At 41.9% G+C, this 27,817-nt stretch overlaps 1 protein-coding gene across 3 annotated transcripts in view; it reads left to right on the top strand.

Moving 5' to 3' along the window:
• The window catches only part of gria4a (glutamate receptor, ionotropic, AMPA 4a), a gene marked incomplete at both ends in the record, with an annotated part of 100,109 nt that overhangs the window by 26,107 nt on the left and 46,185 nt on the right, over window positions 1–27,817 (top strand). For all 3 annotated transcript variants that reach the window (XM_083985300.1, XM_083985301.1, XM_083985299.1), the window contains 5 exons: window positions 19,332–19,571; window positions 22,804–22,856; window positions 23,117–23,248; window positions 25,452–25,505; window positions 26,344–26,502. In XM_083985300.1, coding sequence (XP_083841426.1) covers window positions 19,332–19,571; window positions 22,804–22,856; window positions 23,117–23,248; window positions 25,452–25,505; window positions 26,344–26,502 — 638 coding nt within the window. The remainder of the gene's footprint in view (window positions 1–19,331; window positions 19,572–22,803; window positions 22,857–23,116; window positions 23,249–25,451; window positions 25,506–26,343; window positions 26,503–27,817) is intronic.

Genomic DNA, 27,817 nt, shown 5'->3' on the forward strand with positions numbered 1-27,817 from the left:
CCATTGTCCCTGTCAGTGGTTTGTCCCTAGTTTCCAAGCCAATTACTTGTAAATTGATTATGTATTCTGAACTCACAGGGCTAACCTGCTCCAATTCATGCATTTCTCTGGACTTTCATTTATTGGTTCCTCATGCATGTCTGAACTGTGGCTGTACCTTTAATTAAAAATGGCAACATCAGCCGCTGCTATGTCTTTACTGACGAAAAGAAAACCTGCCCAACATGTCTCTTTCAGACTTTCTCCGTCAAGGAGAAACGTGCTTCAGACAGCTCTCAAACTAGGGCATTCTGGTGCTGTCTGTCTGTGATAAACTTTTTGCATTGTATTCATCAGGCAAATCCTCTGCATTAGATTCCCTAAACAAGAAAAAAAAGTCCATGAAAAACACAGTGAAGGAAAAAAAATGTAGAGCAGAAAGCTGAGTCCACATCTGTGTATTGTGACTCATACCGCAAACATAAAAACCTGTACAATAGCTGCAGAGTGTTTATTCATCTTGCGGCATTGGTATGCACATAGGCATTTAATCACCCAAATGTTTTTTGCTGTCATGATTTATAGGCATTTAAAAACTGCAGGGTTTCAGCTTCCGGTTTATCCAAACTGGAGGTGCAGCGCTCTCCCCTCACTTTAAGTTCATGAAGGCTGAATTAGCTGCTCCTATGGTGCATATTCATCTCTGCTGTTCAATCTCTGCTCATGCTGTTCATGTCCATTTTCTTGGCAGCTCAGTATGTCTGCTCTCTTTGTTACTTTAACTGACATCTGACTTTGCCTAAAATCACATGATGTGCAAATGTTCATTGGGGAAAAGAATTACTTTGATTTTGATTTCTGACCTTTTCCTAATTATTGTTAGCCCCGCATGCTAATCATTATCCCACCCAACACAAAGACTGGTTTCTCCTGGAGCGGTGCCTTACAGCCAAACAGACTTGGGCAAAACTGCCTTTTTTGTAGCTGCTGCGCGATCTTTGAAGTTGGCTTTTCCACCCTCCCTAAACAGATTTAATCACCTTGTTGCCCAACAGTATGAAACAACATGTTCTTGCTTCACTGATTAATTGGAAATTGTTCTGTTTGCTTTTGTGATTCATGTTATTGTGCACTCGGCCCCATTGAAATTGAGGGTCTCCCTCAGTGCGTCCCGAGTTATAAATAAAGGGTTTTTTTTTTATTACGACTCTTTCCAAAAAGTTGGAACTATAGGCTTTTATCCAAACTGTAAATAAAGTGTCACCCACATGAGAGCTGAGTATTCAAGAAACACCTAATTGAAGGCCTTTACAGCCTTTTCTGTCCTGTATAATCTTCACTGGAGCAATGCCTTGTCCAAGGGCACCTCAGCAGAGGTTGTTGAGAAGAGTATTAATTGCCCCCCCCCCCCCGTAGCTCCACTTTAACCAGCCATCCTCAGGCTACAGTCCTTTCCAGTTTACTTTGACATTTAAACATGTTTTGCATGGTTAATCTACTAGTGCTTCCCCAGCATTTCGACTGACTATTATATCACAGTAACCTCAGGGTACCGGTTTCTTGTTCCTGGAAATGTTTGACCACCATGCTAAAACTCAGCTTGTAATTCTCCGGATGAAAGCTCCAGCAAAAGGCTGAAATTTGAATTGAGATGACTTGTAAAGGAAAAAGGTTTGAAGAGTGTGAGGCAACCTTTAGGGGTGTTAAGACTTTTGGAGCTAGTTCATCAATCCTTCACTTATAGGGCAACATAAATCTGTGCTCGTAAACCAAGGACAATGTTCAGAATAGATTAGCTTGGCAGTTATGTTTTAGAGGTCAATTTAAATGCTTATGTGGGCAGTGAATTTCTTGGATACATTGCTGAAGACCGAGCAGAGTTCATCCGCCATGTGTGGTTTGGTCAAGCGAGGCTTCGTCTCCAGAGAGCTCTTGTTTGTTTCATCTTGACTTTTTGTTGGTGTGTTTGCAGCACCGATGCTGCGAAACATTGAGTTCAGCCAAGGTTATGGTGGACGGAAGAGGGAAACTTATGAGCACACTTCGATGGTGAATAAGGCAGAGTGTGTGTATGCACTGCATGTGTCTGTTTAGCTTTCATCAGCAGTGGTTGACTTTTTGCTTGGGGACAAGGACTGTTCACTGTGCGGCTGCCCTGCAGTGTGTCTGTGTGTGAAGGGTCCTGGAGGGACTGAAAGTGTAGTTACACTCGAAGGAAAAGGGAGGAGAGAAAGGTCTTGTTCTCATACACACTCCGTCTCCTCATCACTTCCTCTCTCATTATACTTTTTTTTTTATTACTTTAGATATCCTATACTAAGCCTTGTGAACCAAATGGTTTCTCAGATTCCAGGAGATCAGTATTACAGCAGACCTATCCGGCAGCTCTGCCTCTGAGAGTCTGAACCAGGTTTATTGCTGATTATTAATCAGTATTAATCAGTGAGTGTGTTATGTATGTAAAGTTTATTAAAATCAAGGGAATCACAATGTTTTCTAAACAAATAAAATAGAATGGTTAAACAATATTATCAGCAATTACCTGCTATTTTTCATAGTGTGAATAAATGTTCATTAAAAGTAAAAAGAAAAGTAAAGTATTAGTACTAATAGTATTAGTATTATTTACAGACATAGTCATATTTGTGTTGTACATTAACACTATCCGTAAGTGATGCAGATGTCTGATGCGCTTCTGACTGCCCTTGACCTGTTGATGGTGTTTGACCATCCGACCTGACTTGCATCTGTATTCCCTAAAAGATGAGAGATTTTATTGAGGTCAACCTGATTTTGACCAGCCACTAGCTACCCCATAATCCAGCAAATTATGCAAGATTATTCAGTGCTCTCTTACTAATTAGTGTCGCCTGTCTTGCTAAGCAATGTTTTGGGGGTTTTGGTTTTTTTTTTTTTTCTCGACCCACTTTCGACCCACTAAATTGTTCTTTGGAGCTCATTTAAGTCCTTGACAAGTACATTAGCATTAGAAATAACTTGTCATAACCAGACAAGTTTTGTTCACACGTTTTCTTTAATGATTAATGTGTTGGTTTTGGATTCCCAAACCTTCTGTCTAAGACAATCTGTGTTTATCCAGGCTGAGAGCTCAGCAGATACACATAGTCGCCACAGTCTGGTGGTGGGTTTGAGAGGATGCAGATTTGGTCACAAGTTTTGACATTTGGTTGGTTTTGGATATTTCACAGAATGTTTGGTCTTTGAATACTGATCATCCTGCTGGTGCTGATTGTACACATAGCCAGGCTGTCCTCACATGCACATGTGCTACTTTGGCTTCTGATTTCAATGCCGTTCAGTAGGGCTGCACAAAATCGTAAATTTGTTATAAGGGACTGGAGAGAAAAAAACTATATTTATAGTCAATTGTGCAATAAACCAATAAGTGCAGATAATAGCAGCCTCTTCTAAATGGTGCTATATTACTACTACAGTATATTGTCACTGTAAAAGTATGTGCTTCCTATTTTATTGCGTGCAAAGTGGTGAAAACTCTTGTACTTCCACACCTGCCAGCTGGTGTCTACACTGTACAAATATATATCAGATGTATGTAGGCCATTTATTTCACAAAGTAAAAAAGTTGATAAGTTAACATAATGGTGCTGATCATGTTGAGCTGATCCAGAGTCAGAGATGCTTCACTGACACCTGTGCACAAACACTAAATCCACCCCGACCAGCAGGTCAGCTGAAGAACCATGATGCAGAGTCTCAGTGTCTGTGGGAGCAGGAGGCACACCACTGAACTGGAATAAATACAAACAAATGTGATTTGGTACTCCTAATTAAATAGCTGCCTTTGCCCATTCTAAGAGAGAAAGGAGGCACCTTGGGCTTGTGTCCACCGAACGCCACACAGCTAGCAGCAACACTCAGCAGATGCTTGAGGAAAGTGCTCGTCATGGTTTCTACTGTTGCTATGAGACGATAGGAGACGACTGGTAGCACAAAGCTCTTTGGGTAAAATTGGTTTTTAACTTTAATCACACTGGCACACTGAGAAAAAAAATATGTTCAGCTCTCAGCATTTTAAGAAGTGAGCATCTTTTTCTCTGCAAACAAGGAGGTAATAAGGCCAGTGAAGAAAGCCTCAAAACACACAGCTTGACTGTGTATGCCCGGGCATTTACAGCTCAACCACAAACTTCAAACATCTGGGAAAAAACAGACAAAACTTGTTATATAATTATAGTAAATGTTTTTAATCATCAGACTAGGTTAGACTCATTACTGCTTTAATTTTGTAAAGATAACATGTGCATATTTTAACAATAAATAAAAAAGCAGAAGAGGATGTTTTCATGAATCTGTGTGTTGAAAAAAAAAACTATCTATGGGTGAAAATTCATCAGTCTAAAATAAACGCTTTCAAAGTTTAATCATAAAAATAAAGTGATGAATGTCCTGAAGGAGGCATTGCTTATTATTATTGATGTGTACATCAAAATTCAAATAAAGTAATGTGTTGCATTCAGCAGCAATGGATGTGCACAAAAGCAGATCATTATTTTCTTATGAAGATTTGAGCTTTGATTAGCTTGATCAGAGTAACTTAAAATAAATGGTGTGAATAGGAAATATCCTTATGTCTCTCTTTTACCATTGCATAAAAGCGATTTACAATATGTCTCTCACTCGCCCGCATTTTGCAGTGGAGTTGCAGTGATGTGTGCCTGATCTCTCTAAAGAACACTTTAACATGAGGACATGAGGAGCCAGAGATCAAATCACTAATCAAACTGTTTGTGTACCTCCAAGCTTGAACCACGCTCTGACAAGACGAGCCAGTTGAAATTTAATTGAATTGAACTGAGTTGACCAAAACATATCAAATCAAGTCTGATAAAGAGAATCGGCAATGAGCGGCTGGAATAAAAGGAGAGATGGGGATGAAGAGAAGCAAGTGGGAGAGTGAGATGGATGGACCCAGGGAGGAATGAGGAATAGTTAGGTGAGGATTGAGACAGCAAGAGAAATGAGTGGTGGGTTGTCATTTCCTCTGTTAAATTACTGCTCTGTTTATCTTGTGAGCTCACTCAATCACTGTGGACCCACTCAGCTGGAAGGGCACACAACACACACACACACACACACACACACCTACACGAGGATGAGGACATATTTTTATTACTTTTTAGGACATTCCATCTCGTAATATTCCTCCGTTCTTTGTTGTTGTAAGGATTGAAAAGGATAGCTGTGCAACACACACACACACACACACACACACACACACACACACACACACACACACACACACACACACACACACACACACACACACACACACTGTGAAGAGTGTGGTTTTTGGCTGGATGTGTTTCTTTCTCATCTTTCTGGTCCACTGGGAAACCACATTCCTCCTCAGTTCTCACTCGGTATCTCTGTTACTTATTTTATCGTCAAAGAAGAAGAGGCAGGGTCAGAAATAAAATGAAAGTGATACTGACAGAGAGACATATTGCATTTTTAGAGCAACAGCAGGCAACAATAGTTACATTATAAGAGAAGGTTAAATATATTTTTCCCTGGGAGATTCTCAATCTGTTGCATGGTCTGAATCACTTAGCATCACTCAGTAGTCAGTGGTTTGTTCTATTATTGGACTGCAGGAAAAACTTTTAAGATGGACAACTTTGTGATCCTCCAATTTCCTAGAGCCGGAAACTGGGAATCAGACAAAAACCTTCTGTTGTCCCTAAGCTACTTCTCAGACTTGCTGCTTGTTAAATAGTGTCAAACTGAGTTATTGTTTTCATGTGGAAAGAACACCAGATGCAGCAGTACCTTTGGCACTGGACACTAATCCAAATCCTCACTGCGGCATTAAAGTTGAAATGAGTGGAAATTCGGTCCAAATTGCAGCTGCTGTTTCCAGATAGCCCTCCCAGAGTGCATCAGTTGTTTTGGTAAATGCACAAAAAAATGACATTTTGCAGTTTGGGTTTAAGTGACGACCTCTAGCTGCTGCAGGAATGATAACTCCTGTCAAGAGAAGGAACTAAGGTGCAAGAGAAGGGGTTAGTGCGGATGACTGGGTCAGTAAAACATCAGTCATTGCCAGAGCAGAGAGCTGTTTGTTTCCTGTGTTCATCAGTTCACTAATGTGAGGGGGGATTTTTGATCCACATGAAGAACTGTACCATTTGGTGCTTACTGATATCTCCATGTTCCCAGCCCTCCTGCCACATGCACACTTCTGTATTAATGCATCTACTTATGCCCTAGTTAGCTCTCTGTGGGATTACAGCACTCTTAAAGAGCAATCACACAGAGGCACATAAAAAATGGAGGCATCTGCTCCCCAAAAAATGCCTATAGGTAAAACGCGTCGAGCAAAATGCCTTCATGCACCTGGGGGCTGTCGGGCCACTGACTGAGGGAATTTGAAGGGTTATGCTCGGCTACAAAACTGTGAGGAAAATAAAAAGCACATCACAAGAGAGGAGTGCATGCCAAGTGTGCCATACCACAGGAAAGCAGGTTTCTCTGTGTGGAGGGAGATGAAAGTGCAGCACTTACATATACAGTATGAGACGAGCATAGTGAGTGAGTTTTCTCCTCCCCTCCTCACTTTCTTCTCTTCTCCTCCTTCTCCCCCTGTCTGCTGTGATGAATGGTTTTGATATTGGCCGTGTGTGTCTGTTTCTGTGTGTGTGTGCGCGTGTGCGTGTGTGTGCGTGTGTGCGTGTGTGTGCGCATGTGTGTGTGTGTGTGATGAATGACTGTGTTTGTACCGGACAGGCCCGCGGGGCTTTAGCTACTGTTAGTAGTGCTTAAAGATGACTCGAGTAAAAAGGCTCTCTGTCACATCTTTCTCTCTCTCTCACTCTCTCTCTCTCTCTCACACACACACACACACACACACACACACACACACACACACACACACACACACACACACACACACACACACACACACACACACACACACACACACACACACACACACACACACACAGATTAGCCCTGTTTAAAGGGCTGTGTCCTAGGGGTATGCTGCACAGCACTGTGACAGGTGACATGTCGTTTCTCTCTTATCGTTTCCCTGCCTCTCTCCCTCCTTCTATCTTTTATCTCGGTGGCTGCAGACCTCATTGGTGACGCAAACTTTCTGCAGCACATTGTGATTATTGTATATGCGCCTCCAAACATGTGTGTATGGGTGTGTATGTGTGCATGTGTTAATGCATTTTTACTTGGTGTATCATGCAGTGAGCAGATATGCTGTTTTGCCCTGAGCCTCTTTTTGCAGGTTTAGTATTACAAGATTTATAACACGCCTCAGTGAGCACAGGTCCTGGGGACATTTCTTTATAATGTTGCCATGATAATGAGCGTTGTTTTATTCCCTAAAGGGCACAAGATTTAGAAAGTTGGAACGCTCATTGTAGCTGCTGCTTGAATGCTTAACCCAAATGTTCCTTAGCCATGATGACATTTTTTTGAATGCCATGAACTAGTGAATGTTTTAATGTCAGTGTAATGTGTATGGTAGCCACTGTAAGCAGTCAACTCATAATTTAAAGGTTCTGATTTCTTACGCATTCATATCTACTCTGATTTACAGTTAAGGCTCTGAAAAGGCGACCGATAATCCTGCTGTTATTAAGCTATGGTCAAGTGGCGCTCCTGTACATGGTGATGCACACCACCAAATGCAGCGCCAGTGACGGTATTTTTATTTATTTATTTACACAATCTGGCAGCCATGCCTGCTAAGCAAATGGTGTCACCATTGTGTCTATTTTTGGGAGCTTTAGTCCAAGGATTCTCTGCTTGTGGTTAATTGGCTGAAATCATCTGGAAATGTTGTGACAGGTGTATGAGCTTCACATGCAGCAGATACTGTGGTGAAGCACAGCAGCTCAAGGCTTGTCGGGCCGCCAATGGTTATGAAAGGCCCCAGTTCCACGAAGCTTCACATGCAATACTCAGCTTCAGCAGTTTTGCGGGTATTACTTCTTTTGATGGAAAAGCAACAACCGGCCCTAACTCTGTCAGTGTGTGTGTGTGTGTGTTTGTGTGATTGTCTGCGCTAGACAAGCCTGATGTTCCAAGTAATGTGCTGAGCTAAGAGATATGAGCTGGAGATACTAATGAGATGTCACCAAAATGTGTTCATTTCCTCATGACTTTACAGAAAAAGAAACAGAAATGCTGATTGGTCGTATCCATGGCTCATTGGCCTGAGATAGTACCAGTTACAACCAACATTAATGTTCAATCACTTCTGCGTGTAATTTCCTTCCTCTCCAATTTTCCTGTCATTCTTCATTTTCCCTGTTGACTAATGCAGAGAAATGCCACACACTAAATGTTACGATGTGATTTTTGAATAGTTTTAATGTGCAGGGCCTCACGCTACATCACCACAGGGTTTTAAAAACTTGTGCAGAAAAATCCAAAAATGGCTACTTATAAAATGTCAATTTCACAGTCTTGCCACCCATTAACACCTTTTCGCCTCAAAATATTACTTCTACTTCAATGATTTGTCTTTGCCAGAAGAACTTATGCATGTCTTAAATGATCAGTCAAGGAGGTTCTGGGGGTGAACGTACCAACCTCCTCCCACAACCCAAAGATTAGAAGGCCACAATAAATAACCTGTTAGTGGAAATTATGGTTGTTTGTCAATCCCGTGATAGACTGTTAACCTGTCCAATGTGGACACCATCTACTTTACCACAATGATAAAACAAAATGAAATGTAAATTATTATCGGCTTAGTATCCCAAACATTTACCACATACCTATGATCTTTGTTGTTTACTTTACTTTCTAACTGTTACATTCTCATTTCATATCATCATTAGCCTAGAAATCTCGACGCACCCTAGCGGCAGCAAATATATTTGCTCCGCAGGTCAGTCTGGAAACGAGTCATAGGAACTTTTTGAGTCGCGAACACCGTTTGTGTTCACCAATCACAGCGCTCTATCTGTTTAGAGAGTCGTTGGGCGGGCTTAACGCGATGACGACATACATTTTAATTGGCTTGCCAGGCTAACGTCATCCTGCTCTTTGCTCTGATTAGTCGTAGCGCTACCCTATTGCGTGCAGAGGCAGTTTGAAAGACAGCCTTCATCCCGCCCCCTGGATTGAGCCGAGGTCTACCGGTCGTTGCCAGACTATACATTTTAATGATATAGTCTGGCTTGTCAGGCTACATCATCATAGCTGTAACTTTAGAAAAATTACCGTAAAACTCAAGAGCTGCTTCACAGGTGATGTGAATGATTTTCATTTTTAAAGGATTTTTTTTTTCCTAACTTCATTGCACAAGGGAGGAAGCTGTGTGTCAGCAACTATTAGCATATTCACTAACTGTGATAGCACCAAAGGCCATAGAGGTAACTGTGTCCCCCCTCCTGGGTACCTGCCCTGATTTTCCCCAATCAGTACTCTTATTCTTAGAAGCTTTATTCATGCAGCCTCAGGGCTGGGCCTGGAGGAGAAGTCTGGGGAGAAGCAGGGAGGAGGAAAAGGTGCAGAAAAGTGGAAAGATATAATCAAAGAGAATGAATAAGTGACAATGGAGTGAGCTGTCTCACACTGGAGCCTGTTCCCCTGCTGTCTCTCACCTCTGACCCTAAAAGAAAAAGAAAGTATCTTGGATGGGCTTTGAGGCAGTATGTATGATCCAACACATGCGCGCACACACACATGGACACACACAGATGAAGAGCTGTTTGAGCACTTAAGGACTAATTCCCAGCCTTCTTCTAGTGCCTTTCTGGCCTGCAGGGCAGCAATTCCTCACTTTCTTTCTCTGCCTCTTTGTGTATATCTACCTTCAGTATCCAATTTCTCCTCCGCTCTCTGCAGTGTCAGCTTGGCAGAAGTACGCTCTCTCTCGTCAATGTCAGAGCCCCTTGTGGGTTTTGGAACTACTCTCTTCCTCTCTTGCTCTTCCTCTCTCTGTCTGCTTCTCCTTTTCCTTTCGCTCCCTAAGAACAACTGAAGCCCCCTTCTCCCCTTATCTCTGCGTGAGGCAGTTTTGTGAAAGGGGGATAGATAGACAGACAGGAGAAGGAGGCAAAGAGAGGGATGAATGGCCTCATTCACGGGCACAGCCAACCAAGACACCCACAGACACAAGCCCAACACAATCACTCTCAATAATCATTGCCCTGTTGATGAAGCTATTGCGGCTCAGTTATCTTGTAAACTGTTGAGAGGATCAGATATGAAATCCATAAGGTGGCTGAACTCACCGCCAGACTACTGATTGTCAAGCTTTATCTTTTTTTTTTACTTCAGAGCTGTAAACTCTGTCATAAAAGTTCCTAAATTTATCAATTCCCCCTTCTCATTTTTAAGATTGGTAAAAGATCTTTCAATTTGAAGTTGTTTTAAGCGCCAAGCTAGAATCTTGCCTGCTTTTTCTCCTTGATCAAAGATACTTCGTTTAAGTTTTAAAAGGTTACCAGCAGCCTAGGAAGCCGAAATTTAATTGTACTGAGCTCTCAATAATAAGAGGTCTTGATGAATCTTAGAACAGGGTGTTTTTTTTAAGTAAATATCCTCCATAATTTTAATTTTTGCCTCTCATAATACTGTTTTTTGTTTGATTTTTTTTAGATTTGGAGATTAAATTAATTATCTGGCCTCTGAGGAAGGCTTTGAAAGCCTCCCATCTAGTGCATGCTGATGTCTCGTATGTATTAATCATGAAATATTCATCTATTTGTTTTCCAAGAAAAGTTATTAGATCTGGGTCCTGTTGAAATGTCCATTAGGGGGGGATCATGTAGCTGTCCTGGATCCAGGTTATTTGTGGCATGGTCTGAAATTAGAGTGTTGTCATAATTACAGTCCTTGATTTTACCTATTAAGCTGGCTGAAACTAGAAAATAGTCCATTTGTGAATACATATGATGAGTTTTGGAGAAGCAAGAATACATTGCCACACCAGGGTTTCTATCTCTCCAGATGTCCCTCAGATTTAGATCCTTAATGAACTAATGAATAATTGCTCTGCTTTTACTGTGGGATGAGTGTGAATGTGTTGATCTGTTTTTGTTGGGGTTGAGTGTACAATTAAAGTCCCCAGCAATAATGTATTGTATAAGTGAAGCTAAAGTAGTCAGAAATAAGTTATTGAAGAAATTTGGGTCATCATTATTTGGTGCATAAATATTAACCAAATTGAGGCATTTAGTGTAAAGCGTACCTTGGACTATCAGGAATCTGCCAAATTTGTCTAATATTACCTTAGTGACATTCAGTGAAATGGACCTATGAACCAAAGTCATGACCCCTCTTGTCTGGGAATTGAAAGGAGCTGAAAAAACTGTCCCCCGCCACCTCCTCCTTATCCTGTAATCCTCCTTCACTGCCAAATGCGTTTCCTGCAGAAAAAATAATATTAGACTGTATCTCTTTCTCCCCATTACTTGCTTAACTTTTTTGAGTTTTTGCAACCCTCTGCAGTTCCAAGAAGTGAATTTAATTACTACCCCACTGGACATAATATCTAACTAGGAGTGGACTACTCATGATGAAGTAAAAAGGAATATCTATTATTCGCCAAAACAACCAAAGAGCCCCTTAAACAACAAACAAAAACCCGGTGTTCTAAAGCCCAAAACCATATAAGACTGTTTTAGTCATTAATAACGGTTGCTTTGGTGTCCTTGGCTGAAAATGGTTGGCCACAGCTTGAAACACACTCATGTATGCCGTCTCATATTCATCATAGCGAGCATATGCTCTCCGGACAAATATCGATCTAGGCTTTTAGCTTGTCGTCATAACATTGCTGGTTAAGACGGATGACAAGTTGTTAAAAACAAATAGTTGTTCATAAGCTGTAGCAAGTGATTTGTACAGATATTTTTTATTAAACAGTGCTGTATTACTCTTTTACAAGCATCATATCTGACAAAATTCCCTTCCCACCCTCTGAGGTGCCAGCATTTCTTTTTTTTCTGAGAAGTTGCTCCATTGTGCCATAATCCATGTTATAGTGTAAGGGAACAAATATGAAATCCATACAGTGACTCTGCTCTCTGCCAGATGCTATTGATCCCCTCTCTTGTCTTTATAATGCTCCCTTGTAATGGTGCTCAGGTGCCACTGTCAATATGAAAATGTATCTTTCACTATATCACAAGAGGAACCTTTACACTGGTGTTTTCACCCAGAAATGTTGTTGTTTATCAACCATTATTGCAGGTGCAGCCAGGGCACTGCATAACCTGTACCTTTTGGGAAATGCTATATGTATTAGTTTAAAATGCATTCACATAATCCACAAAACCAGGTCCTTGACAATATTTTATATTGTGCATTGTCCCAAACTGGGCCACACGGCCATGACAAAAGAGGGAGATGCACCAATTAACCCAGGTATTTGTTTAAAGAAAGTTAAAGCAGAAGTGAGTGGTCCGGTCGTTTTCGCTAATGCTGCGTTCCAGGCAGGCTTTTGAAATCGTAAATTACAGCTTCAAGTCACAACTTACGACTTTGTAGCGTTTCAGGCAACCCACTCGTGTTTTTCCGACCTGTTTTACCGGTGAAAGTCACTATAACGGCCACTCGTAACTTCCGACCGGTGAACTCGTACCAGATCGAACTGGTACGACTTCACGGTCGGAAAAATACGAGTTTCCTTGAACGCACCATAACAGTCCTCGTCGCTTCGTCACCACATTCACGGCGTCCCTTGGCTGCACACACAGCCCTGCATGCCGTTCTCTCTCCTCATTGGATAAAAACTGTAGGATACGATAAATGTTTTCTCTTCGGCTCAGAGCAGAGCAGAGGGACTGAGAGACCCGTGTTTCAGTCCAAACACTCTATGTAAGTGATTGCTGTCGGAAGACTTATATTAACACAAATATAGGCTATCACTCACTTCTGCTTTAACATAAACAGGGACAACCTATAACTAATCATGGTGTGTGTGGTCTGTAGGATCAGTAATAATATACTGTAAGTGAGTGCATGGGTGTAAGAGTGTGTGTGGGGTGGAATAAAGGAATCAGAATTGTTGAATAGGAGGTTCTGGTTATAAGGGTTGGATAGTAGTACTACTCGCCCTGGGGTGTCAGTCAAAACACACTGGACAGGAGGCAGGATGCAGCTTTAACTCTTTACTGTATATTCTTCAGTACAGCACAACAGTACAGCAGACCCACTGAATGTAGGCTATGGCAATCAGGTAGGCTAAATGCAGGTTCGTGTGTGTGTGTGTGTGTGTGGTCTGCAATAGAAAGAAATATAAACATAAATCAGCTTAATATTGGTAACAGAATAATAATCTCAGTTATTACAGTGATCAGGTTACAAATAAACATAAAGTCTATTCCAAATGTATAAAGTTACATTCACATTCAAACAGGAATATCACGTGTATTAGCGGTATAGCGGGAACGGCCGCAACAAACACTAATTATTAGCCGAACTAGCGATAGCTTCACATGAAATATTAATCGTTCATAATCACAAGAGAATAACACATAACAAAACTTACTGTCTGTTCATCTACGCACACAGGAACAGGGCCGTCAGATAACGGAGGAGACAGTCAGTGCAGCAATAAAGTCCCGCTCGCAACTCGAGCAATAAAGGAAAAAAGGAGCATAAACTATAACATCAGTTTCCAGGCTATCTCGCCGGTCACGTCTCACTCGGGTGCGCTCGTACGCGCTCGTGCGTTCGGCTGAACTCGGATGCGCTCGTGAGCTCGGGTGCGCTCTTGCCGGTGCGGCAGTTATAGCCTTTATTACAAGAATGTCAACCAAAAACCAAGGTGTGTCACAGGTAGGGGCGAGAACCAGCAAGTGTTGTAGGCCCACAGCCTCCCAGAGCCCATGGTGCCAACGCCGCTGATGACCCTGCTGATGTCAGAGGAGATGGAGAGAGAGAAAGCAGGGAGGGTAGTCGCATGCGTGACTTTTAGTTGGTCCTGTCTGCTTTATTTCTGAACTCCTGACTTGGTCTTTTGTCTGTTGTCACAATGCTGCTGCTTTGGAGAGCTGAGAGCAGCTATCACACACTAGAGAAAATAGGCAGTGTTACCCTACCATCCACCGATAGTGATAGTTTCTATCCCAATGAAATCACAGAGGCAGAGCGAGCTCCACACTTCATTGAATCACTCAGCAAACAAATGTTACCCAGAAACCCAGGGGCATTACAGACATTTGACAACCAGTGGCTTACTTCATGAAGTGGCCACCACTAAACAGCAAAGACAAAGTTAGTGACCAAGCTGAAAGTAAAGGAGCATTACCGGTAGCTTCAAAGAGACATGCCATCCAGGATATTGGGGACTTAAAACAAAGCTAAAAGGTGTAGGAATGTGTTCATTATGAATTCACAACTCAAAATAAAGGCTAATAATGCTCAGTCGGCTGAATATCTAAATTATCAACTGCTGCTAACTTGTGCATCTTGTTTTTGTCTGCCAAAAAGCTGGTTAGATGTGCTCTGATTATTGTGGAGGACAGAGTGCAGTTTTTCCTGTCTGTTGTATTGTGTTTCATCAAATTTTAGACAATATGAGAAGGATAAAGTAGCTGTGTTCTTTTGTTGAGCTGCAAATTGGATCTCAAATTCTGATAGTTGTAAGCTAGCATCACCCGGATGCTGCAGCTTACTACGCTTTTTCTGTTTCTAAAAGATGAGGCCTTTACAACAGTCTTTTGGCTATTGGAATTATACTTATTCCTATTTACTGCTTTTTAATATTTCTGAATCTTATTTTGAATAAACAAGAGAAGTTGCTTTGTGTTTAGTGGGAGACCTCACTATTTACTTGCTAGTGCTAACTGATCTGAATCTGCTGTTTTTTCATCATATCTGACGTGAAATATATGAAGATTTTGGACAACAAAAAACTCAGGTTCATAATCATAATAGAAATAATATTGTGATATTGTTAAATTGTTGTTGCGGTTATTTTTGTATACATACATGAAGTAAACATTGAATGGTTTGAGACTGACACTGTCACCCCATCCATAATTTCATGCAGAATTAGTTTCATCAGGGAACTCACTTAGCATGTGAAAGTACTGATATGTTTATTTTGGAAGAACGTAGCCTGTTAGTGGTGATTTGACTTTGGCTCCAGCGCATGGACCAGCAGGACCAGCCTCAAATTTTTATGTGCAGTAGGTAAAATCTATTTTACAGGAGAGATATAGGCTAGTTACTGTGGAAACTCCGCCACCTCCTGCAGGATGCTCCACTGTTGCTGAAAATCTCTTGCAGAGTTGAAAAAGAATATGAGTTGGCATCTCTAGGGGTTACTACTGTAATGGCTTAGATGTGAAATGTCAATGTGAGGCATTGGGTGGTAGATTACTCTTTAATTATATAGCTCATAAACCTTATATTCTTGGCATTTTCCTTCCTTCGCCCTCTAGCTATCCTTGTGCTGCATTGTAGACAGCTCAGAGCAATGTCAAGAAAAAAACATCTTATTGCTTTTATAACTAGTTTGTGTTCTTCATTTATTCAGGTGATTCTTTTGTCTTGTCTTTTACCTGTTGATAGCGTTTTGCAGTGTTTCTGTGGCTGTCTGGAGTGTCTCTCTCCAGAGCTAGGGGATTGTTATTCAGACTAGTGGGTGTGAAGCAACTGCAGCATCAGGACAGAAAAGTGTGAAAGTGTGTGTGCGTCTCCGTACACGTGTGTGTGTGTGTGTGTGTGTGTGTGTGTGTGTGTGTGTGTGTGTGTGTGTGTGTGTGTGTGTGTGTGTGTGTGTGTGTGTGTGTGTGTGTGTGTGTGTGTGTGTGTGTGTGTGTGTGTGTGTGTGTGTGTGTGTGTTGGAGGATGGGGCCGTTATACTAGATTTGTGTGTTTGCACAGAACAGTGCGTATAGCTGACTCTGTGTGTCTGTATATGTTACTTTTTATGTTGTGCTGTATTGCGGTGAATTTGTTCTTGCTGTCATCTGAAACACAAACAAGCAGCTGGTCTGGAGACAAAAAGCACTATACTGAATAAGGGTGGGAAGGGGAATACAGAGGAGAGCTGACATGGAAAATGACACCAAAGGAGCAAAGGGAGCTAAAGATATATAATGTGTGAAAGACTGTCTTACATCAAGATCATATTTTCTTCCCCATAAAACAATTTAGACAAATTTGAATCCAATGTTTGCATGATGGAGAGGGCTTTCCAAATCCACAGATGCAAATACAGTGAATCAGAGAGAGGCAGGGATGGCTGCAGAGGAAGATGCAAGGAGGATGCATAGACTGGATATACTGTGTTGAGTAATGCAGATAAAGAGCGAGCAGTTAAGAACTTGAGAAGACAGGAGATGGTAAACAAAAGAACATATGTGGAGTTGCTGAGACAACAAGTGAGGTGAGGCAATGAGAGGTAGAGGAAGTCCCAGGAGACCTATTGTGTCCGATTCTTTTACTGTGATGATGATGCACCATGCCGCTGGTCCCCTCCTCTCATTAAAGCTTTATGAGGCAAGCTTAGCACACATTTTATTACAATGACGCCACTGTCTGGCACATTCCCGCCTTGCGGCGGGTTGTTGGTGGTGGTGGAGAGTATTGCAGAGAAACAAGCCCATGGAGACATACATCAGAAAGAGGAACATGGGAGAAGCTGAGAATGAGCAAGTCAGAGAGATGATGCCAGGATCAGAAGGCATAGATAGAGAGGAAGGGAATAAGGGAGCGAGAAGGGAAGAGATGGAGGAGAGCAACAGTGAGAGAATGAGCAAAGTGAAGAATACTCTGTTATGTGCTCTGGGCCTGTGTGTCTGAGTGTATGGTTGCAGAAGTCTTGGTGTTATTTAAAAATAGAATGGTTTGGGATTAAGGCTATCAATATTTCCTTAAGTTTTGATGAAGACCCAAGAGGTGTATAGAAAAATACGATTTCCAGACAGTGATGTCACAAACTGCATCTAGGCCAGTAGTTAAAAAAAAAAAAAAAAGTTATCGGTTGGCAGGGAATGCGCATTGCCTTTCTATTTTTGCTCTGTTTCCCAAAAACAGCTGATGCCGGAAATACAAATTCTTTTAAAAGCAAAGGGACAGGCATTCGCCATGACACTGCTGTCAAAGAAATTAAATTGTTTGTTGATTTTCTTTTGTCGTTAGACAGTTTAAGGACGTCATTTCTTCCAGCCAAGAGCTATACTGTAGGTCTCATCACTAAAGCTGCCATCATGAATTGTCTCAGTGTTTTTCTGTCTGAATATGTCTCAACTTGCCACAACTCTTGTCATTTCTTGGTTTTTTACATTTTAGATGAACATTTCTCTTCCCTTGTGAAGCACTTAATTGTGAAGCCCACCTCATTGATTTACTGTAAACGTCTTTGTGCATTCCAGCTATTAGACTGCTGTCTAGGTAAAATATAGCACCTGTCATTAAGTAGTTTATCACACACCACCTCATCTCTGTAGCCATCTATCATGTTGGTACGTGCAATGACGTACCAAATAAAAAAAACCTGGAAATGCCATAAAAATCATCTCAGAAGACACTAAGTAAGTTGACTTTGAGGACACCATGACTCAGCTCTTGCTGAATGACGCATGCTAAGTACGTAGAATGCTAGTACTCTGAATTGAAGACATTTAGCTCCTGTCATAATCGGAGACTAAATCCCTGCCTTATCGCCTCCTGGGTGCAGAGGCCTCGGCTTTGTTTAATTGCCACAAGCCAAACCGTCAAAGCTGCATCTCCCTCAGTGTTTACCCCCACTGAGGCTTATAGCTGATAATGGAATTGCTCTGAGTCCCAGGAGGAGGGAGAGAGAGGGCGAGAGAGGAGCAGAAAGAGGAGGCAGTCACATAGGAGGAGAGGCAGATGAGATGAAGGAGAGGGGATGGTGGAAGCTGAAAGAGAGAGGATGGATTCAGTGTCTTTCCCTGAAAAGAGAAGAGAGAGTGAAAGGTATGAGATGATGTGATACACAAAGGAGATCAAGAGAGGGAGAAAAAGAGAAGAAGTTACAGGGTGATGGTCGGCTGTTGCCAAAAGCAAAGTCTGCAGTCCTCTTGTCTTACTGTTTACTCCAGTGTGACGTGTTACAGGCTGGAGAGTGAATTATGACGCAGGATAGAGCTCAAGCTCAAAGCATGCCTGCCTGAGAGAATCTAGCTGAAAGGATGAATGGAGCTAAAGAGAGAGAGGAGGGGAGGAAAGGGAGATGAATCATTAGATAAAGGAAGGATAGACATTAAATAGTGTAAAAAGAAAAATGAGTTGACACACTCTTGAAGTTCCTGCTCTTGCTTAATTCTTAGAAAGTGACACATCTTTGTTTGGTTGATCTGTCTGAATATGCAGGACTCCCCGACTCCTTCGCACCAAGTACTTTACTTATTTTTTCTTTTGGTGAAGCCAAAAATGGTGGATGAATAACAAACCAAAGCAGAGGGAAGACTTTTGTGGAAGCAAGATAGCGCAGGACGTTGGTGCCACTCTGTCATGGTTGAAAGCTTCAGGGCGTTTGAAGACTGAGTTGCAGCGTTGTAGTGGAAAATGACTTCACATTTGAAGTGAGCTCGCTACTTGGTCAAGGGTCTTGTATCTACGTGTGTGTGCGTGTGTGTGTGTGTGTGTGTGTGTCTGTGTGTGTGTCTGTGTGTGTGTGTGTGTGTGTCTGTGTCTGTGTGTGTGTGTGTCTGTGTCTGTGTGTTTGTGTGTGTGTGTGTGTGTCCGACTGTCCATGCATGCAGGTATCTTAAGGATGTTAAGCTCCAAGCAGGTGGGGTTATTTGACTCTAATTTCCCTAACAACTGTATGAGCTGCCATGCCAGTTTTGGCTAGTGGGAATGATTTTATGCTCGTAAGAAAATTTGAAAATTGCTTGCAGACGTCTTGTAGAGTAGTCTGATTTCCACACATGTAGGCTTAGACTTTATAACTTCACATGTGTGTGTCTGAGATGGGAGAGAAGGAGGTGTCTTATGTTGCTTTTGATAAAATAAATCAAAAGCAATGCATGCATGTGATGTCACTTGGCAAAATAAATTTAATCTCAGATGTTTTTGCGTAAAATAGTCACACTTATGGAGGCTCTCTCACACACACCACTAAGGGAGTGGTGTTTGTGTGTCTAATTAGCAGTGAGGAGATGCTGACACAGGCTGAAGCTGTCGCTCATTAAAATGGTTGACATGTTTAACCAGATTCCACAGTGTGAATTTATTTAAGGACCATATGTCTGTCTCTGTTCCATCATCTTGTTTGCTCTTTTTTCTACTCTTCTACTTTATTTGCAAAATCAATTCAAAGTGTTGCTGCGTATGCAATAAATTAGTTTTTTCCTAATTTTCTATTTTACATTTTATCTCCTTTTTTCCCCTCTTCCATCCTCAACTCTCAGTCTGTTCTCAGTATTCAAGGGGGGTCTTTGCCATCTTCGGCCTTTACGACAAGCGCTCAGTGAACACGCTGACGTCATTCTGTGGGGCCCTGCACATCAGCCTTGTGACACCCAGTTTCCCCACTGAAGGAGAGGGCCAATTCACCCTGCAGCTCCGGCCGTCCATCAGAGGGGCTTTGCTGTCGCTGCTGGACCACTATGACTGGAGCCGATTTGTCTTCCTCTACGACACAGACAGAGGTAAGTGTACTTAAACTAAGAATACAAAGAGCTGGTGTTACTAAATTACCGCTGACAGTTTGACTGTCTTTGCTTAAAAATGCATCATTTTCTATAGGGCACTGGAAGAAACGTCCACAACGATCCACTCAGTCTTACTGCTGGACCTTGAAGCGAATCTGTCCTTTTATAATATGAAAGCATAAAATAAAATAGTCATTATCAATCAGTGGACTCAGGGACTGAGGGAGGGAAATGCAGTGAAATGACTGCAATGAGTTGAAGTATATGTTAGGTTTTAAATTCAACCAGTTGCCTTCAAAGTGCTGCACCAGCAACGCTTTGTTGTAACCAAGACTTCGCCTTACATTACCTCATCTATTTTCTACTCTATTTCCCTTCCTCGCTGGTTTTAAAGAGAAAGGTCAGAGAGGGATTTAGGGGAACGTATGCAAAATGGGTTGGAACACCAGGAAGTATTATAGTCGATGCTCATTGTATACCAGAAATATCCAAATGATTACAACTGGAGCAGCATTGTATTCTTATGGCAGAGACTCATGAGCTCTGCTGTGATAATAAGAGCTACTCTCACTGGGCAGATCTGCTGTTTTCAATATCTGGGCCCACATTCAGTTCTCAGTGATGCCAGATGAAAATAGATTCCCAAATTAGTCTGATTCAGAATACTTTTTGCATGAGGAATTTAGCCATTAATTTGGAATGACACACAGAGAACAATATTAGCTAACCCTAATATCATAAATTCATAATCATATTGTTAAAAGTCTATTTGCCTGGAATTGCCTGGGATTATTTGGCCATAATTTAACCCAAATGCCAACTTGTTTTCTGGAAATGGTACAGACATGTTGCCAGTAAAGCTGCACTATCCTAATGAAAAGATACAGCTGCAGGAACAAGGGTGTAATTCTGCCCTTTTTAGCCAGAACCAGGGTTTGGTCTCAGCTCTCGCAGCGTTCACCTGCCTTTAATTTAACCATCCCATCATGCAGGGCATGTAAGTTACTGAAGCGGGCACAGCTGATGCCCTCAGCCCCTAACCACTGTCATGGGAACGCTTGGCACGTTATCTCTCTCTCTCTTTTTCTCTTACACACACACATATGCGGACGCACACTCACACAAACAGAGACTAATTCCCTGCCACAGGGAGAGAAACACAGGTCAAACATGACGCAGAGTCCCCAGACCACAGAATAGTGGCGTGTTAGGGAATCAGTGAGCTGCATGGTGTGTGTGTGTGTGTGTGTGTATCTGTGAGAGTGTGCAGTTGTGTGTGTCTGTGTGCTGACTGTGCCTCTGCCAGCCTCCCTCTGGTCCAGGTTGTCTGGGTTAGAACCCAGGGGGGAGCAGAGGGGGAAAAGAGAAAGGAAGAGGGGGAGAGCAGGAGAGACAGGTTAGGAGAGCTGAGCCGGCGGAACGGTGAAAAAAGAAATAAGCGAGAAAGCAGCAAAGACAAGTGCGGAACAAGGGAGGAGGAGACAAACAAGGTGGCAGGAAGAGGAGATTGGGGAGGTAGATGGGAGGCAGTGGAGGGAGGCAGCCGGAGATTACAGAAAGGGCAGAAAGGAGCAAGAGGATAGACAGGATCACAAACCTCTAGAGATATACAGTAGCATATAGCAGGCAGAGGAAGGGCAGAGATTGAGAGAATCGGGCAAAAGGAGGGGGAAATGGAGCGAAGGATGGATGCATAGAGTTTGGGCTGTGCTCACCCGTGACTTGGCCAAGGCAGGGCCGTTCATTATAGGCTCCCATCAGGCCCTGCTGCCGGTAATGTGCTGGAAAATGGGCAGTAACGTTGTGATCTGTTTTATGCTCCCTGCTCTGCTCTGCTCCACAGGCAGCCTGCTGACACACACACACACACACACACACTCTCACACACACACATCATGTATACATAGAATCAGGTATCGTAGCAAACGTGCACACAGATAAAAACATACCAAGACAGGCATAAATTCACATGCAGTGGATTAATATATGTGTGTTCATTCTGTGTGTGTGCATTCAATTACAAACAAAACACATTTGCATAAACAACTCAGAGGCAAGTTCAACCCTTAACATGAATACAGTCATTCGGACAATTGTTTACAACACCACCTGTGAGCCCGAGAAGGTGAAAGCACAATCTTACAGCTCACATAAAGTCCGACTCCACCTCTTTTGCAATGTAAACCTGATTCAGACACATAAACACTGTGATTACCGAGGCTTCAGATGTGCCTTTTGCTTCACCTGATGCGGTAAATGGCTCCCAACATAAAAGTAGAAAACACTCTGCAACATTTAGTTCTGCTGCATTTGAGTCTTTTGGTGGTGTAACACATGTGTTGGTTCCTGTCATTGTGTTTCATGCAGACATTTGCTGTGAAGGTGTGTGATTTTCACTGTGTGTGTGAATACGACTTTCAATTATGACGCATTTTTATTTCATTTTCCTTCAATTCCCAGTCCACTGCTGCAGAGTTGGAAGTGTGAAACAGCGTGTTATCATGATACAAATGTTGTGTGTAAATGATTGTCACTGTAATATTAAGTTGTTTTTAATTGGCTTTGTTTTGACCCATTCAGACAGCGTTTTCAGTCTAATACGACTCACAGGATCATATTAACTTTGAAACCTAGACCTGTCTAAAATCCTGAGAGGCAGACTCACCCCACTCAAAGCTGCACTCCATCATTTCATAGAAGACGAACTCTCCTGCCTGTGTTTTGTTCCAGGATATGAAATTGATAAGTGGCAGTGTGTTCTCAGATGAGTTGCATTTGAATCAAAGTTCACCACTAAAAGAGAAGCAACGAGATTTTCAATAAAAAAAATGTCATAGCAACGGTATCACTTTCAATTAAACTGGTGCTTGGTTGTTTTGGTTCATAAGTCTTTTGTCCTGATAAGCTCTGTGGGTTGCTTGATAAAGTCACATTTAAGAGAGGACTGTTGCGGGGAGTGCTAAGAGCTTTACGCCTTCTTCTGGAGATTAGAGTATTGTTATGGTAAATGATTTCGGCTGATGATGCTGTTGGAAAGTAATGAACACCTGGAAACGCAGTGCTGAGTTAAGCATGTACTGTAGTGTAGTCACATTGTGGTAATTGGCTTTAGGTTTTACTTGCAAAAACTGCAAAATATAATTACTCCATGCCCCTGCTACAGCCTCTACCTCTCACTACACTATTATTTCTTTCTCTCCCCCCCCTGCCTTTACTCTCTGTTGTCTAGGTTATGCAATACTGCAGGCAATTATGGAGAGAGCGGGGCAGAACGGATGGCAGGTCAGGACACACACGAACACCCACATTCTTGGAAACACGCACATGCACGCAAGAACCCCTTTAATCTCATGCGCCATACATACAACTTCACACACAATACATACATAATACTTTGGTTTTTGTCATATATTTTACAAACACCATTGTTAATTTGCATCTGGTGTGTGTGCCTCACATTATACCAACATGCTGCTCATTTCCTTCCTGTATGCCCACACACACACACACACACACACATGCATGCATCTGTGTTAACCTAGGTGAGTGCAATCTGTGTGGAGAGTTTCAATGAGGCAGCGTATCGCCGACTCCTGGAGGATCTGGATCGACGTCAAGAGAGGAAATATGTCATTGATTTGGAGCCTGAGCGACTACAGAGCATCCTAGAACAGGTAATGCTTTTGGTTATTATGGGATTAACCAAACTAACTCAGTACTATACAGTACATGACATTAACCATGCCAACAGTATTATTAGAGCACTGCAGTTCTGGGGTCAGCTGTGTAATCAGGAGGTAAACCCACTTTATTTCTATGAGCCACAGTTTTTACACCAAAGTAATACAGTACGTATGCTGCAAATGATTATTAATTAAAAAGGAATTAAGTATGAATTAAACATGTTAAACTTTATGTGACTCTGTTATTATCACTGTAATACAGACAGAACAGAGATCACATCACTGATCTGGACTTAACTGCACTTAATATTTCATAATGAGGTGCAACCACAATGCAGTGGCACATTATTACAATTTAAACTGGTATAGTCAGCAGAATAGGCTGCAGTAAGTAATGAAAATGAGATCCTGTAGAAAGAATGCAAAGCAATTTGAGTCAGTATTGCATTACTAATTGTTTTAGTATTGCATCATTTTTATTTTTATTTTACTGTAACGCTGGTGTCTGGTGTCTGCCTGCCGTCTGCTCCAGTCAGCTAGTTGCAGTAGCACTCCTTATGCTTTCTGACATGTGGAAAGAAAACAAGGTTTGAGATTTCCCCTGGAGTTCATAATGTGGAATGAAAGATGTGGCTTCCCCAACAGCCACACTTAGATACAGATATGGAGCACACACACACACACACACACACACACACACACACACACACAAACACATACAGAATATGACGGCACACACTCTGGCACCTTATGCTTGTCCAAGTTCATTAGATTATCTGTCATGCTTGATGCTTGAGTCTTGAGCTCTGACATGTGGCGCAGTAAACGCAGATACTCATACAGCCGCGCAGACACACGTCAGCGGCAGCATCCCAGTCAGACAGACAGACCAACAGACTGTTTCTTAATTGGCTTCTGTGGTGAGTGAACACACAGACAGAGACACACAACCACTCTCATACACTGGTAAGTGTATCCTGAGACAGGCGTACAGACACAAGCACACACTCCCATCACAGTGGGCTCTACAGTGCTGGCGTTGGCTAGTGTTCCTGCTCTGAGACAGAGACTGCTCTGTTTGTCTGCCCCTGCCAGCTGCGATCCGTGGTTGTGAGTATGTGTGCGAGTGTGTGCGCTCCTCTGTCTGTGTCAGTATATAGCTGTTATGTGTGGGTGAGCCAGACAGAAAGAAGAAAAAAATGTGAACAACATATTAATTAAGCCTTTGCACTACATTAATATAACACAGCGTGACAAATTTCACTCCATTCCACTGTAGAGAAAATTATGATGATAAAAAACATGTGAGATTTGAACAGATTTGAAGTTAGGCTTGATTACAGTGCCAGACTGTCTGCTATGCAATCACACACAAATACACTGACAGTGGCGCACAATGCAGACAGGCAGGAGTAATTGCTGTTCAGGGGTAACACGTGTTGAAGTGCATGAAGTGGAAAAGAAAAGGTGTGGAGGTCAAGGTGGTGTATAATGCTGCAGCAGTTGACATTGGAAACTCTGTTTTAGTTGTCTGTATTTAACCATAACCCAAATAGGCTTTAACAGCATTATGATGCTGTACTGTAGGGAAATATAAATATCCTAAAAAGGTACTTGTGCATGTTTGTTCACACCTGCAAAAATACTATTGAATATTAGCCCCATAACATATTCACTTTGTATTTCCCCAAACTGTATTTTGTGAATACAAAATGTGAATCTAATTCTTGTAATTAAACTACTTAACTAAGGATATTACTAAAATAAGTTAAATCGCCCTTCTCACAGGATGTAGGGTTTTTTTTTTAATTAAGTTGGACCAGGCTGGCGAACAGACCCGTGATCCAGACAATGCTGCTGAAGCTGAAGTTCTTTAAAGGCTAAAGAGACAGTATGGTACCAACAACCAGAGGAGTCCTAACAGACTCATCCCTGTTTCTGCTTTTAATCAGCACAAGAAAATAACCACAACCGCTGTTTGGGGGAAGCAAGGGAGCCACAGATGGGAGGGAGTCTCCTTTATTTGTAGTTTGACTCTGCTGCCTTAGTCCCTAAAACTTAATTAACACAGTGTTGATTGTGAATGTACCCTGGTTAGTCACTCTACTTGCATAACAACAGATAATAATGTTTTTTTTCTCTCTCTTTCTCTCTCTCTCCGTCTCTCTCTTGCCCTCTTTTCTTTCTTTTGCAGGCTGTCAGTGTGGGGAAACATGTGAAGGGTTACCACTACATTGTAGCAAACCTGGTAAGAACTCTTAGTTAATTACATTGCTTTGCGGTTTTTTTTTTTAAATACATTTGCAACAGTGTTATAACATGCCAGAGAGATCAGACGGACTCCCAAGAGACACACAAATAGTAGCAATAAGAAGCTTTCGAAACGAGAATCTGCAATGACACACAATCAATACCCTGCTTGCCTCTATTACTTGACATTTAACTTGTCCCAAAGCTGTTCACTGATCTGCACTTATCAGAAGGAAAAAAAAAAATGTATTTGCCAAGTCCCCTATTGCTCCTTTAATAATCCAACCAAGGTGCCATTTTTCCTTTTACTCCAGAATTAGAATATAACCATTTGCTTCTTGTCGACAAAGTCACAGCTGTAGGACGTTGCCAGAACTCACATCAGTAAATGACGTATTGCTACAAGCTTAATCCCTAAAATCTGTTCAACAGCAGTTCTCTGCGGGACGGAGAAAAAAGGGGCCACTGAGCTCGGGTCAAGCTAGATAGGCTCTCAGAGCTTTTAGCAATTAGCATCCATCAACCCAGGATAACCTGCACATGTCTTTATTCTCTACCTCTGTGTCTGGCCCATTCCCAAATGGATCCCTCTTCACGACTGCTTCACTATGAAGTGTCACACTCGCAGCTGTGGAAGCCACTTCACATATAGTAGGGGTATAAATAATCAGGTAAACTGTGGAGTATGATACATCAGTTTAAGTGCACATACTTTGTCAGAGGGTTTTCTCATGAATTTCCACTCTTTAGCATCTGGCTTGGGATGGATTATAAGTTGTTTCTTTTTATTTTTTATTGAATCATTCCTTCTTTCATGTCATTTATTTCTCTCTCAGGGTTTTAAGGACATATCTCTGGAGAGGTTCATGCACGGTGGGGCAAACGTTACTGGTTTCCAGCTGGTGGACTTCAGTAAGCCTATAGTGATTAAACTGATGCAGCGCTGGAACAAACTGGATCAGAGAGAGTACCCTGGATCTGATAGCCCACCTAAGGTGATTGAACATGTCCTATCCACAAAATGTACATCTTAAGAGCAGCCACAACCTCATCGAGTAGCTTTTGAAATATCTTAAATGACAGTTGCAGTTCATACAAATATTTGAAATGTCCACACACAGCGTAATTTTGTGGTGGTGGCATTGGCTCTCCTTGTGTGTAGATTCACCAGCTTCTTCAATCAGGTAACCAGTCACTGGGAGATTTGCTGCATTTGAACCTTTCAGAGCGTGATATGGTACATTTGGTGCAGCTCCCTGTCCAATCAGACTGTGACCTCAGGAGATGGGAGAGGTGAATTAGCTTGTGAGAGAGTAGATAGATTCCTCAATGATTCTGTCATTTAGCGTCAAGGTTAAAGTGATGTATTCAGATTCTCCAGGTTAAAGACTTCTTTGAAATGTCTATACAGCATGATATTCCTCTTTGATGGCTCAGTTGTCCTCGCCCCTCCCCTTTCAGAATTTTCCTACTTCTTGTCATCAGTTTTGCACGACTCCACTTGGGCCTCTTTCACTGTATAACCCTTCTCCCCTCTCCATTCACCAACCTCATTGTCTATTCCTTCTCACCATGTCTCCTCCTCTGTCACCTTTGTGTGCCTGTATTAGGACTTATCCACTCTGCTCTTCTTTTCTGTCTCTTTATCCCTCTCTCCTTCCTCTGCATACCTCTATTGACCGGGTACTGACCTGCAGCCAACTGCGGTTTATTTGTGCATATATTAACTGGAAATATGTCCACCTACCTATTAAAAATACATCACACTGCAGCTTTCTGTCCCTTGCTCTCTGGCTCACGCTCGCAGGCATGCAGCCACTTTCAGAAGACACATGACGTAGTAACTATAAAAGGTGATGTTGTTGCAAATATATATTGATGATCATATTCTTTCATTATTGGCATGTCATTTTTCACCTGTCAATGGACTAATCATTCTGGGACTCACCTAAAGAATTCTCATTAGCAGATGTCAGCTGCATAAATTACCCCTTAACATTTACATATATAATACTTTGTATGGTAATTTTGGTAAACATATCTTTAGCTTTAAATAAACAATATCACAACAAACACAACTGCTAGTGTTTTCAGCTCTCAGACCTGTAAACTGCTCTGACAAAGTGCGTTCTTCCTGTCTCTCCTGATTGCATCCACACAAAAAAAGATGTTGTACCTTTGCCATTTGCAAATAAAAAACACGAAAAAACATGTTTAATGATTTAACACAACAACAGAAACCCAGATATCTCTGGTGACAACAGATGCCTCCAAATAGCTCTAGGCTAATTGGTGCAATGTAAAAACTGA

This window comes from Trachurus trachurus (genome assembly GCF_905171665.1).
Source record: "Trachurus trachurus genome assembly, chromosome: 13".
Lineage (NCBI taxonomy): Eukaryota > Metazoa > Chordata > Actinopteri > Carangiformes > Carangidae > Trachurus > Trachurus trachurus.